Source organism: Mauremys reevesii, linkage group 10 (assembly GCF_016161935.1).
Source record: "Mauremys reevesii isolate NIE-2019 linkage group 10, ASM1616193v1, whole genome shotgun sequence".
In the NCBI taxonomy this organism is placed as follows: Eukaryota; Metazoa; Chordata; order Testudines; family Geoemydidae; genus Mauremys; species Mauremys reevesii.
In genome coordinates this window covers 25,509,296-25,524,514 of record NC_052632.1, presented here as the reverse complement: position 1 = coordinate 25,524,514, position 15,219 = coordinate 25,509,296, and the positions used below count along the sequence as shown (strand labels likewise).

The window sequence follows — 15,219 nt, the reverse complement described above, 5'->3', positions numbered from 1 at the left end:
ATGCTCAAACCACATTGTCACTCAATGTATCATATTTTGGGATCAAATTATTCTGCTTTCAAGCATATCAGATTGTTATGAGTTTTCTTTAATCTCACAGTTTACATTGCCTAAAGATGATGACAAACTGACATATCTCATAATTGCAGCAAACACCACTGGATATACCTATAGAAAGTTCAAACTGTAAGTACTCCAACATGGTTCCAACAACCAAAAAAAGTTCTCTTTGTGTATGTCGGTGTTTTATTTTTTATTTCACATTTATTCTGAGCTGCACTGATTCCCCCCCCCCACCCCCGCTTTAAGAAAATCATGTTACGGTGAAATGGATCATATATGGATCAATGATATCATAGTGAATACAGTTATTTATTCTATTTTTCCTTGGTGACAAATCAAGGGTTAATCTTATGACTCAGTTTGACAGAACTAGTGAGCTGGAGACAGGGCCAATTTTTTAAACTTGATTTCAGACAGACATGCCGTCAGCAGAGAAGCACTGAATGGACATGCACTTTTGTAGCCTGAACGGTTTCCATTCACGACTCTGCACTGTGTCAAAAACAATAACCTGTGTGTTTCTGTAAGTATATAAAGAGATTATGATCTCTGACGCAGAGTGAAATGCTGACCTAATAATAAACTAAACTACCTGTTTAAGAATGTTCTCAAAAGATTAATTCATTTTCAGTCTGATTTTAATGAGATACTTGCTCTTTAAAGTCCAGCTGTTTTGTCAAACACAGAATTTAGTCTATTTTTTATCTTTGTCCAATTCAAAGACACAATGAAAACACACACAGCAAGAATGAATCACCCACCTTTTTAACGAGTTTAAAACTACCACTAAATTGACATCATATAGATCATTGGAAATTACTCTTTATAATATACCAGAGATAGGCAGAGGATCTCATCTCCACACCAGAGAGCATATCCTCTATTCAAAACTGTCCATAAATATGACCAAACATCATATCAATGTTTAAAATAAAATGTTGTGTTATATTGCTTGTTTTATTATTACAGTTATTATAAGAACTAAAAACTTTTACATTGAATTGTGTATTCTTTTCCCTTCCAATAAAAGTTATTTGCCCACCATCAAAAACAAATACCAGATAAAATATTATGAACTTCCTGATGGAGAGTCTGTTTTTCCCAAGGACTTAAACATCAGCTTACAAAGGAAAACCTCAAATAGGATACCAATAGCTCATTTTTTCTTACTTTTTTGGTACTAGTTGAAAAATGCTCTTCAATATTCGTACACAAAATCTTTGTGCCAAGGATTCAGAAACCACCTCTAAGATTCTCAATGAAAAAAACTCCAAATGTATTTATTTCTAAACAAAACGTTTATGATGATTAACTAGATCAAGCCTGGCGAGATGAATACCTATAAATTATATTGTCAGCAAACAATTAAAACAGATTCAGACTTTAAACTGTCTGAGAATTGCATGTAGCTACTTCTAGAGGAGAAAAATAGAAAATAGGCATTGTCTAGAAGACAGACCTCTACTCATGTTAACATTTAAATATCTAGCAAATTAAAAAAATCCTGAAAGCATGCCATCATGTTATTAGGCAAGAGAAAATTATCCATTTATCATGTACTATATAGTAAAAATATGCAGCAGTTTGTTTTAAAAAGCACCATAATAGTGCTTTTTAAAAAAAGAAACAGCCAAGAATAAAAACCATTATAATAAAAACAAAATCGAAACAAAATTCATAACATTAAGTTAATTGGGTCCAATTAATTTACACTAGTGTACTTTCAAATCTATGTCAAAGTTAAGTAGTAAAAGTTTTACTGTTTTCCAGTTCAAATGGTTGGTTTTCAACTTTAATATCTGTATTTCTGCAAAGAAAAAAAATTACCTGATACTAAATAAAAAATAAGATTACATATTAAACCAGTATACAGCATTCCAGAAAATAATCCTTATACTATATATACATTGATATCAGATTTCCAAACCAATTCCATGATGGCTACATGTGAAAACAGGAAACAATAATATTTTAAAAATAAGAAATTATATAGTCAGAAAAACTGAGTTACAATCGATGGGAATGGTTTTCCTTCTCAAGTACATTTTCAGCATGCGAGTTATTTTATATATTTAAATAGAAATAGAATAATGCACCTAATGAGAAGCATCTTTAAGAGCTAATGAACAACAGCAACTTCTATCAATTCCTCATATTCAGGTATTGTACAAATATTCCTTATTAGTGATATTTAACATAAATTCATAATAAAGTATCAAAGCAAGGAAGGTATTCAATATGCATCATTATTCCTAGCTTCGGAAAGCTTCAGAACTGTACTGAAGATTTTAGATATTTTGTAAAAACAAAAACAAAAAACCTAAGCAGTTTAATAGATGGCTTTGAAATGTCCTCAGGTATATCTCCCTAAGAGAAGCACTTAGTTGCACACAATTTCATTTATGACAAAATGTATGTATACATTTGTTTGTTATCCTTGACAAATGAGTAAGGGATGTTACCAAACAACAGTACTTCCTATTGGGCCAATCACAACTCTACAACATGATAAATAAATGCAGGCACATTATAAAAATCAGATGTGAATTAAATAAGAGATTTAAAAAACCTTCCAAAGTAAATGATTCCACGCTTCTGTTATTGAAAGATGTAAAAGATTAAGTTAAGTTACACATCTCTTCGTCATGAACTTAGTATGACCAAGCAAATGTATTTGAGAAATTAAAGGGAGATAAGGGGTCCCTCTGCTGGTCCAACTCCAGTATCATTTTGCTTTATTTTTTGCTCAAGTGCAATATGTTTAGCATTTCTCATGTACTCCCCCAAATGATATATAGTAACATAGCTTCTGATGCAGCTCTAAAATTTTCCAGTAGGTGGTTCTATAATCAAAACCCTGCTCCATACGAAAAACAGTATTTTAATCTATTTAATAAATTAGCATCAGAGAAGCTTTAGGAAACTTTATGTCAAAGTGTAGGTAGCGAGTTGTATAGAAACATAAGCTCAGAGGCACATTTCCCCCTTTTTTTTTTGGTTCGCTGCCTGACAAAATTCTTCAGCAAACGAAGCTGTCTGGATGATCTGTCAAAAGCAAATGACAATCCTTTTGTCATCTATAGTTAGGGATCTAGTTAGTACTCCCTTAAGGAAATTTTTTTTTAATAGGCTACCCAAGCTATCACAGAAAATGTCATGAAGTCTTGTGATTACATCTCCAGGATTGTACAACCTGTTTTCTTTATAGCCTTGAAGTGCCAAGCTCAACATCACAAGAAACTCAATGGCACTAAAATGTTAGGCAATTTTAATTCAATTTTAAATTTACACTCAGAGACTGGAACCAACATCTGCATCTTTGTGTCAGGATGACAAGTGAATCAGTAGTCTAGAAAACTTACGTCTGAAGTTTATTCAGGGGGTTAGACAGTTTTTATTTCAGTGCAATTCTTTCCAACAGCAATAATTTTTTACTGGCTATTTCTGATAATTACAAGGTTAAATCACAGCCAAAGCAGCCTGTCTAGCATTTGTATTGATCAAGCAACCAATCAATTCAACAGCATGACACAGGTAAAAGTCTTATAGATATTACCACCTATTACTCTTCTAACAGACTACACAGATTTTCAAACAGCCTTCCCACCAAAATCACAGTGAACATCATCAAGTGACAAACTATAAGAAATAATCTTTTACTTATAAAAGCTTTCCCTCCCCCCATTTGTTGTTGTAACGAAGAGCATCATCAATAACGGGGATGAACTGGCACGTAGTCAGATGGAAAGCGGTAGTTTCAGCAATAACATATAACCTCTTTGTAAAGTTACAAAAGCTGCAGTCTACTCATGTTGGGTTTTATTAACATTTTAAAGGTACATATAAATTTAAGACCTTTCTATTCAGATTTCAATTATAATTTAATAGCACTTAAATACATGCATCTGGGATGCTGTGAAAACTTAAACAGATTAGCTAATGTCAACAGAAGGCCCTCACTGAAAGTCCTGAAGACAGCTAAGGAGACCTTCTGGCAGATATAACATAGGAGGGAATTCTACAGACATGATCCCTGATCAAAGCAGGCTCTGCTTTGGTCCAATGCAGTCAGAGAATCAGGACAGACAGCCTGGATAATTCATCTGATTTCAACTGTCTTGGAAGGACATTGTTGAGAGATGATCACTTAAGAGCCCTCAGCCTAGATCAGTGAGAGCTTTACAGATTGTCAGCAAGACCTTGCAACAACCCAGTTTGCTACTTAATGACAGCTGGACACCTTGATTATGGGAGTGGAGGAAGCAGAGAAGTAGACAGGAAGCCCCATGTGACTGACTACTGCTGCTTCCAGATCAATTTCAAAGGACGCTCAAGTAGAAGTGAATTACAATAATCTAGCCTGGAGATGGTGAAATCATAAAAGGCCTAATGAGGTCCATTACGACACAGAAAAAAGGGAGGGATGGAGATGGAAACAGTCACTGCTTAAGAAGAGTAGGTCTCAACAGTAAAAAATTTTTTGGTATGTTACAGAATTTTGGGGCCTAGACACTTTAAACATTTACTATTTATTTGCTACTTTACAAAAAAAAAAAAAAAAAAAAAAAAAAAAAAAAAGCAAGCTCCTACTCTGAGGAGCTCACACTTTGATTCAGCCATAACATGTATTTTGATCCAGAAAGTCACCTTAATCCCATTCCTAATAAGCATGGCCCTGTGTCCTCCAAGTGGTTTATTGTACTATAGCTAGGAACACAATCACAGCAATAACTTCATGTAAAAATACCCTCACGGTAGAGTTAGTCAAAGGGATACTCTCAGTTTGCCAGGGAATTTTGCATCAGACCTGACCACATCACCTATTGACCTCAGAACAACCTCAACATAAGAACGGACATACTAGGTCAGACCAAAAATCCATCTAGCCCAATATCCTGTCTTCTTACAGTGGCCAATGCCAGGTGCCCCAAAGGGAATGAACAGAACAGGTAATCATCAAGTGATCCAACAAAGGATAGGGACACAACCCCTACCCATACTGGTTAATAGCCACTGATGGACCTATCCTTCATGAATTTATCTAGTTCTTTTTTGAACCCTGTTATAGTCCTGGCCTTCACAACATCCTGTGGCAGGGAGTTCCATAGGTTGACTGTGTGTTGTGTGAAAAAATACTTCCTTTTGTTTGTTTTAAACCTGCTGCCTATTAATTTCATTTGGTGACCCATTGTTCTTGCATTATGAGGAGGAGTACATAACATTTCCTTATTTACTTTCTCCACACCAGTCAGGATTTTACAGAGGTATCTCATATCCCTCCTTAGTTGTCTCTTTTACAAGCTGAAAAGTCCCAGTTTTATTAATCTCTCCTCCTATGGAAGCCATTCCATACCTATCATTTTTGTTGCCCTTTTCTGAACCTTTTCAAGTTCCAATATATCTTTTTTGAGATGGGGCGACCATATCTGCATGCAGTATTCAAGATGTGGGCATACCTCAGAGTTTCCTGGCATCAAGGATAATTCTTCAAAAAGCCAGGGCACTCCTATGCTCCCCATCTGCTAGAAGGCTATTACATTCACTCGCCATCTCAAAACAGGTAAAAACAAGTTGCCTTCATGAGGGAAGATGCCCAATGAGCTGTTACCTTCCTTCAGGCCAGCTTCCTGTCTCTTGTCTTTATGGAACACCACCCCAGCTTTATACCTACGGGATTGGGGAGGTGAAAAGCCATTCTTTTGAGGCATCTGTGAGGCATCTTTTCCATTTCTCTTCTATGCATCCAACCCAACACTCAAAGTCAATGTATAGACTCACGACTACCATAGGTGTTTGACTGGACATTTGACTGGACTGCTTACTTCTGTGTCTCTTTCCCACCCCACCCACATGAAACAAATGTAGGTCATTTTCCTTCTTCTTGCTATGTCACTGCTCCAATATAGCTGTTTTTAATGGAGGAATTCTTACAATAAATGATAAATTGGCACATGTAAGTGGCATATATCCTATAGCTGGTGACATGTCAAGACTCCCATAATCAGTGTATGAATTCTTTTATCCTGAACATGATTCTAAACTGCAGTGGACTTGAATTTAGAAACAGGGCTTTGCTATTAGAATATATTCATTGATAATTTCCTGTTAAGTGGAATTTTAAACTTTATATAAGAATTTTAAAGTACTGTCTAAAGACTTAGGTAATATGTTGACCAAAGTACATAAGATTAGTAAAATATGCAAAATAGACAGTAAATGCATTAAACTTGGCGGGGGGGGGGGTTAAACTTAAATAATTAGTACACAGATAAAATCAAGACTCCTCTTGGTAAACAGAAAACTATCTTAGCAAAAAGACAGAGGACTTGATTACTCTCTTGCATACACAGAAGAGTTGTAGATCTCAAGAAATTAGATGACTGCATATGTGTTTGTGCAGTAGCTGATTTTCTAAGATATGCATGTAAGCTGTGTACTGTAGGTCACAATCTTAGTTGGGATGAAGATGATGAAGTGGCAAAAGAAGGATCTAAAGGTATTTCCAGCATTAATCTTCTGATTTTTCACATTTAATACAGTTCTATTATTAATCTAAATTAAATGCTGATTATGGTAGTAATTAGAGCTGAATAAATGTTTCATACTGAATATTTACCATCTTTCTCTGCTAATGGAATGTCCACAATTAGCTTGCACTTTCCTCAGGTATTCAAATGCACTTGATTTATTTTTTAATTATTTCCTCCACAGACTGACCAGTTCACTGCAAGAATTCAGTAAATGCTCTTCAAAATCTGAGCTGCACTGATTAGTTACAATTGGTCTCAAGTCACATGGCACTAGTTCTGTTCCCCGAGTCTGACTGGATGAAGGTAACACTACAATCAGAAGGAAGACTGGGACAAAGGGCTGGTGTTTTTGAATCTCTATGAGAAAGGTAGTAGCCGATAAGCAGAAACTATAGAATAGTGTAAACGTATGTCTTTCGAGGTGACACAGGCCTTGTGCGAGACAACACTCTCGAAAAGTAGGCTACTGTAAAGATTTCCTGGATAGGTTTAGAGGGTTTTTTTTCTTGCCGTCTTTGCACAATATGCATGGATAAACCTAGATTTAAAGCACGTACACAAACACTCTGTGTGCTTTGGGAACCCTTGTCTCCCTGCTGTGTCAAACTGAGTCAAACTGAGTCCCATCCATATAAAATATACTATTTCCAGAGTATGAAATCTTAATTCTTGCAAATAAAAGTCACACGCTTTAATGTCTGCAGAAAGCGAACACAAAAGGGATGCAAGCAAAGCTAGATTCCTTCTGATACAAATTTCATTTGTCACTCACCAAAATGTTGGAGGTGTTCATCCAGATCTAGCAATTTTCTAGCTAGCTTGGTTTCACTACTATGACACAATCAAGAACAAGTGGAAAAATTCATCTAAAAACAAATAGTTTTGAAAAACATCTGACATGGGATGTCTACCACAAAGCAAAAGTCAAGAGAAAAAGTATTTTTACAAACCATAGGAAGATTATTTATTTTAAAATCCTTATCTTTCTAAAAGAGCAACATTAGTTTTCCAATTAAATGAAGATTACCTAGAAAGTTAAAGTACTAAGAAGCAGCATCTATGTTTACATTAAATTCATTATAAATATTAAAAGAATCTATTTTTTAGAAACTCAATTAGAAATGTCTTCCTATGGCTTGTAAAATATTTTAAGTAATAATTAATGCCTCTTTCCCCACCTTTGTTATTTTCCATCTAATGATGATTTTCATTTACTGAGTGGAACATCTGCAGCACAGAGATTAAATATGCTGATTCACTTTTTACCTTCGCCAAAATACAATCTGACTTGTTAGCACAGCATATTCCAAATAATTATGTGGGTGTCCCTTTTCATTAATTCCTACCTCAGAATTTCAAGAAAACACAAAATTCTGTAACAGTCAGTAAAATTTAATTTTGTTCAATCTTCCACCAAAGACAATGCATCTTACATTAAAAAAAATCAGAGTTTTGTTTGAATTTGGCATCATCTTGCTTAGAGGTTACAATCAGAACCTTAGCCATTAGAATACATAGAAACAATGACTTACAAAATATATCACCAGCAACTGATGACTCACAGTATCTGCTTTCTTTCTCCATCACTGAGATTTGTTCAGTGTTTAATAAAATCAGTCTTTTGCTATCCTGTTTCTTCATTTAGAAGACGAAAAATTAAATAAGAAACATTAAAAACATACTGCTTCTTAACATTAGTGTTGGGTAAGAGAAATGAGATGAATTTTTCATTCACTAATATGATCTCTTTACCTGGCCAGTGCAACTAAATATTAATATGTAATTTAACTTTTATGACTCTCCTAGAATTATAGTAATAAATTAAATGAAAATTGCACTGTTACATGTTTTAGCTACTCTGTCATTTTTAATATATTTTTGTTAATCTAGAAGAAATCATCTGTTAACTGGAAAGGCACCCCTGCATAACACACAACTGTTAAAATGTAAATTGCCAAACTATTTTTAGCTGCTGCCGGAAAAAAAAAATATTCCTGGCCTGGGGAATAATGATTTGAGGCATTGTGTTCATTTTGTTTATCAAGCAGCTATTCAGCCTCTAGTGGGGCCCAAGTGCTTATGCAAGCAAAAGCTTTTAAGAGTGCCTGCAGCTGCAATCCTGGCTTCCAGGTAGGCTGCAGGTTCAGAGCACAGCTGCCCCAGGCTGTCTAAACTATCTCAGTTCCATCTGGAAGTATTGTTAAAATGGGATTTCTGATTCAGGTTTTTGTATATTACAGTGAAAGTGGGAAGTGGAGGAAAAGGGGGTGACTAGAAGACACCATCTATGGCTTCAGATTTAATACAAAAATAAAAACATAAAATAAAAAGATCAGACCCTTTTTGCTCCTACTGTATTACTGTTGCCTGTGCAGTGTATTCTATTCAGCCTATATGGCTTTGAGTTATGACTCATCCAACTGCACCTGCACCCATGTGTTAAGTACTGCCAAATAAAAGCCCGACATCCATTTACACAACAAAGAGATGTACCCCGCAAGGCAGTAGAGCTTCTCTCCCCTCCCCCCTTGTTTATTGTGAACAGGGGGAAAAATCCTTCCTTCACTTCACTGGGGATTTTTCACTTCATGTGGATTTTTAAACACAGATTCATTTATAAACAATTTTCTTCCTTTAAAGAATAAAGTATATTTAATACCACAAAACACCCCTATAGCATTAGATTATCACAGCCATTAATGATTTTTCAACCAAAACCCTTCCAACCTTTTTCATCAAAGCCCTTTATTCTCAAAGGATAAATTTTCTAGCAAAGAGGGATCAACAAACTAGTTGCTTGAAAGCCTTCCTGATGGTAGGCTGAAGTTAGGAAAAGCTTAATGAAGGCTTTAAAATCCACCAGGGCTTCACAATGAACATCTGACTTGGTGATTTATGCATATTAATAACCTCAGTCCTACTGAGGCAAGCTGAGCCATACATGTCCTCCGAATCTTAATGTCTTCAGCTCCATTGGGATTATTACAAATGTAAATTTCTAAGATTCTCAGCTATTAATCTCTGTCTGTCCTCCTGTTCAGCAACATAATGACTAATTAAACATCAAAAGACCTGTACAGGAGATCTTCTTTGACAGCTCCTGGCCCAGCTCTCTTCCCAAGAGGGGAATTCAAATGACAGGGACAAGTGGGTAAGTGCATATGAGTGAGGTACAAACCATTGCTATGAAATCTAAAAACTACACATCAAATGTGTATTTAGACCTTAGGAACTGATCCAAAATAGCTTGGCTGTTTATGGTCACTAGATAAAGCCTTCCTAATGATAACTTAAAAGATCTGTATGTCAAGTAAACAGTGCGCTTTGAGCCCAATTTGTTTACTAGAAGTTAAAAATTCAGTACTTACAGAAGAAGGCAAACCAGGGGGCACCTTTCTTACTTTCTTTGTCTGTAAAGGATCTGCACACAGAAAACAACACATTTCATCAGCTATGCTGTGTTACAAAGGAGTAACAAGAACGAACAGCCACACTAAACAACTGATTATTTATTTTCCCCACAATACAGTCCCCATTTTCTAGCTTTATGCATCTTTTCCTCTGTACCAGTGAAAGGTGCCTTACACACATTACAAGAAGGTTACAATGACTAACACATTTGTGCCCTTTTCTACAATCCTGCCTCGCTCACATTACCTTTGATCTCAGGGGATTCTCCTTGTGGAAAGGCAGTCACCCCTGACAACAATAACACTATTAGGTACATCAATACCATAATGCATTCACTAAACAATGGCCTGTAAAGTGCACAAGGTGGAAGGTGGATTGACTGTGGACATAAATGAATCCCCTGCTTGCGTTCTTGGTAAAATTAGAATTACAAACACCTCTATGGTACATTAAAATCCAAATTAATGTAAACTGTGGCTTTTTAAAACAGTAAATTCATCTAAATGGATTACAACATTCAAATGCAGGGTTTATTGTAGCACCTCAGCTACCAGCAACAGTGAAGCTGATTAACCAACTAGTCGACACTCTTCACAAGTCACCAAGAGAATCCAAACCATCTTTCAGAACATTTGGAAAGTTGGAAATACGGCACCCACTTCTCTACCCCAATAATTGACTTCCACGTCACCAGGGAAGCCTATGGCTGCATATATTAAGAACTTGAAAAAATGCACAAAATAAAGTTTAACTCAACCACTACAGTCAACATGCAAATTAGATTTTCTGGCATTACGGGTCTGCCCCAATAAATAATTGATCTGGTGACATCATTGTTTATACTTTGGATTCATCCAGTTTTCAACCATAATACAAAACAAACTCTTTCATCTTGATTTAGAATTACAATAGTGAATTTAACATTTGGTTGTAGCAAGCTGAAAAGTCTCTTCTTCCTCTATAGTGTAATAAAGGTGAGAAGGTTCAGGAAGAGAAAGATAATAAAAGCAACGAATTTATTTTCTACCCCTCACTTCTCCTCAGGATACCTCTACTATGGTATGTGCCACATATTACGTTAGAGAAAAACTACAGTTCAGAAGTGCTTACACTGTATTTCTTAAAATTATTGCATACATTTTCAAGGGGATGGACCTTTGGTTGAGAGCACCCCTACTTTACAGCCACAAATTCTCAGGTCTTGAGTTCCAGCCACTCAGTTCCAGCAAGGACAACAAGGACTCCACTACAGATCCGCAAAGGTTTATGTCCCTTGATTTTTGCCTTCTAACAAGCACCATAAGCTGGCGTGAAATTCCTCTGGAAACAACAAATTGGACCTAATCTTAAATCAAAAACCTGTAACACCACCCAATTTTATATAGTTTCCACATAAAATCATAATTCATCCTAAATGTTACGTTTGTAACAGTACCTAAAACTAGACTAGTTTGACATGGTTGGAGGTCCCACTATGAAGGTTTCACATATCTCTAGTGTCTCACTTCATATTCAGTGCTGCTCCATACCTGTCCAGAGGAGACACATACAGTTACCAGACACCAGTCCCACTCAACACCAGAACATGTGCTCTACAGCATTCTGTCACAGCTGATTCAATCAGCACAGGAGTAAAGATCAGATCCAGCAATTGAAATTGTGGCTATGTCTACACATTTGTGCCCTTTCCTAAAATCGTGCCATGTTCACATTAACTTCGATTTTCAGGGGAAGGCAGTAATCTGAAGAGGATTACATTATATGTGAACTAGCATACTTTTAGTTCGCACCTGCAGCGTCCACATGGGGGAGTTACAGTGCAACACTTTGGTCTGAACTGTGGGGCAGTGTAGACAGTCTCCTACATAAAACTGTCCATCATCCTAGCTCTAGCACCCCGGCCAGCCTCCTCGCAAGGTGTTCTACTAAGTGTCCAGTAAGACTACATTTTCTTTAAATGTTCCTGTTCTCGGCCACATCCTGGAGAACTTTTCAGGTTTCTTTATTAGTAGTTCTTACCTGTGTTAAGAAGCATGTGTTAAAAAGGACTGTGTAAAAAAAGGCACTCCCCAAAACTAAATGGCAACTATCTTTGTGAATGAGTCTGAATGTCAGAAATGGACAAACAGGAATTAGTTATAATTTTTGTAAAGGATAATTCTAGAAAGTCTGCCATTTCTAATTTAAGACATTAAAAAAAACATTACTTCAAACATATTCAGTACCATTTCAGTAAGTCACACAAATGGATAACTTCTATTAACTGCTAAAACTCCAAGAAAAGAGGTCTAATTTCATGAAGTTTTGTTGTGGATAAACAATGGTTAAAATTGTAAAGTTAAGTACAGTCAAGTTACATATACTATGTAGCCTAAATAAATCTTTATTTTATGTATGTAGGTAAAAGTAGCACACAGGAAGAGAAGCCAAAAATGTGCAGAAATAAAGCAGATAACAACAGCAATTTCAGTGACCTAAAAATGGAAACTACAGTTTGTGATAATTTTCTAAAATGGAAAATCAGATGGGGACATTTAAATTTTTTTTTAAAAAACTAGAGCATGCATACAAAATGAAATATTTTCAACTTGGACTTTATATTATTTTGGATAGTTTCAGACTAAAGAGCATTTATATCAAAGTAATATAAACGACTAAGCACTGGATTGTATGGTTGATACGAAGACCTTACAACTTGCAGTAGTCAGATGTTCTGTTAGTGACTAACAGTAATATGTACAGTAAGGTCCACTTATCTCGGAGCAACTCCAGAATATGAGGTACATAATATTATTTAATTGTGACCAATCTTAAAAAACTCCCTTGAAGTATATTTTGCTAACAACATAACAAACCTGTTATGCATCTGATGGTATACACTAAATAAGTCTCATTTTCCCATTGATTACTATCTTTAACTGATACATAAATTACTGGGATCCTTAAACCAACTACATGCAACTCTAGATCATCCAGAACAAAGTAAGTTCAAGCATAAAAAAAAGGATAATTATTCTTCCCTTTACATTTTCATAGTGTATAATGGTAATGACCTCAAGGTCAGGCATTTCCAGGAGTTAATGATGGCCTGGGTTAAGGGCACTCAGCTACTTCAGCTGGTCATCAACTGCTACCCATCTGTCATTACTGCTTACACAATTAAGAATTTTTTGTATGCAATACTGATCAGTGCTGAACTCAAATCAATGTATTAAACAAAATTACAGCTCATTTTATATTATCCCTCATTTAGCTATCTTAAGTAGCAGGCATTGCCCTTGAAAGGATAATTTGCAACATATAAAAAAGATATTATCTAAAATAAGGTGGGATGTGAAAAGTGCATCAGTGTTAAAGGTTTAAGAATAATCCACATTACTGACCAAGAGCTGATGAGTCATGAAGTGGTCTTCGACGTGGATTTGCAGAAGAAAATGGGTAATATGGTGTTCCAGGTTTTCCTGAGGATGACAACTGACCAGGGCTTCCAAGCCCCATATCTGATCGAAGGAGACCGGACTGTAAAATAAACAATGACAAGCAAATTATTGAAATTACTAAGCTTCAAATTATGTTGTAAATGAATTATTAATTATGGTAGCTGCTTGTGACAGCTTTAGCCGTTATTCAAATTTTAATCAAGGTCTTAAAGTTTAAAGAAATGTTGATATTTTTTATTATTATTATTCAGAGAATGCACCTTTGCAATATCAGAGAGACTTACAGCCCAATTTTAAAGACCAAAATAAATTTTGCTGTGACTCTGGGAAAAGCACTTAATTCCACTTAAAAGGTCTACCTACTAATACATCATACCATACTGTAAACAAAATGATATTGATTTGCTTAATTTGTAATATAATATAAAAATGGATTCAACTGTTAAAAGATACCATATTTATAGTTTGAGATTAGGATACATTATTCAGATTTAGTATGCACACACTGGTGAATTCATAAACAGAGAGAAATTATCCTGAAGAGCAATCTAAAACACAAAAGACAAAGTATAACTTGATTACATGTAATGTGTGGAATATTCAATAATGGTGACAATGTTGTAAGCAATTCTGTATTTACACATGCATAGAGAGAGTGAGTCGTTGTTTAAAACGTCATTTTAATGTTGCTCCTGCCTGATTTTGGGTTTCATCACCAACCCAAATCTTGGGCTGAGATTTGGTCGCTGAGGAGGGCCTTTGCCATTGAAGGTGGAAAACATGCTTAGCTCTGCAGTTACAGGTTGAAACAAACCCAAAACTCAGAGTGAAACTCAGAGTGCTCTCTATACAGTAAATATATGGCTACTGAACAAAAGAAGCCCCTTTCTCTATAACAGTAACACTGAATACCTCCCACAGCTTTCCCTCATACATTAACAGTCCACACTGCATGAGCCATTTCTTACATAACAATTTGGCATCTACAGTAATATACCTTAATGGCAACTCTGAGCCAACTAGCATCTCTTATGTAAGTTCTTTGATCTCTTTTTCTTCATGCTCGATCACCACCTGAAACCTGGTGCAGATCCAACCAATTTATTTTATGTTTTATAGCTTTGCTTTTATTATACGAATCTAATTTGTGATAAAATCAACCTCCAAGATAATTATGCAGATACAAAGAAGAGCTGCTAAAAGCATGCTGCTGGGTATTAGGACAAGTTAATATTGTTAGCCTAGGCTTAAACTGTGCTAACAATACCTGATAATTGAGTTGCAGGACAATAAGTGACAGGAAATGTTGAAAATAATTTATTATTAAACATTTTAAAAAAATGCACCTTCAAACAGAGTTTCCCAAGCAGCAGAGTATTTTACAGGGGCTAAAAGTTAGCTTTGATTTTTAGTAACACTCCAAATCATATGACGTAAACAATATATAATTCAATATATAGATGGCCTTAACATTCAAAATTATCTTCAAGTCAAATTTAGTGATGTGAAAACCAAGTGGCTTACTATTTGTATCTCACCGAAAGGTGCGCTAGATGCTGCACAGCTGCCGTGAATTCCTTTCCTCTAATTCCTTTCTTGACCCTAGCCAATCTGGCTTCCACGCTCACCACTCCACTGAAACTGCTGATGGTCATTTCATGCCAATACAATGGGTCTATGTCACCTTACTTTGCATCCCATCATAACTAGGAGAAAAGCAGTGTAGCTACAGCACTGTTGTTCTCTTGTGATCTCCAGCAGCCAGAATGGCCCCT

The 15,219-nt window shown here is 35.8% G+C and overlaps 1 protein-coding gene across 2 annotated transcripts in view; it reads right to left on the bottom strand.

The window, feature by feature from the left end:
* The window catches only part of TCF12 (transcription factor 12), a 330,991-nt gene that overhangs the window by 52,820 nt on the left and 262,952 nt on the right, over positions 1-15,219 (bottom strand). For both annotated transcript variants that reach the window (XM_039490758.1, XM_039490759.1), the window contains 2 exons: positions 13,388-13,523; positions 9,962-10,014 (listed from right to left, as the gene is read on the bottom strand). In XM_039490758.1, the coding sequence (XP_039346692.1) occupies positions 9,962-10,014; positions 13,388-13,523 (189 nt within the window). The remainder of the gene's footprint in view (positions 1-9,961; positions 10,015-13,387; positions 13,524-15,219) is intronic.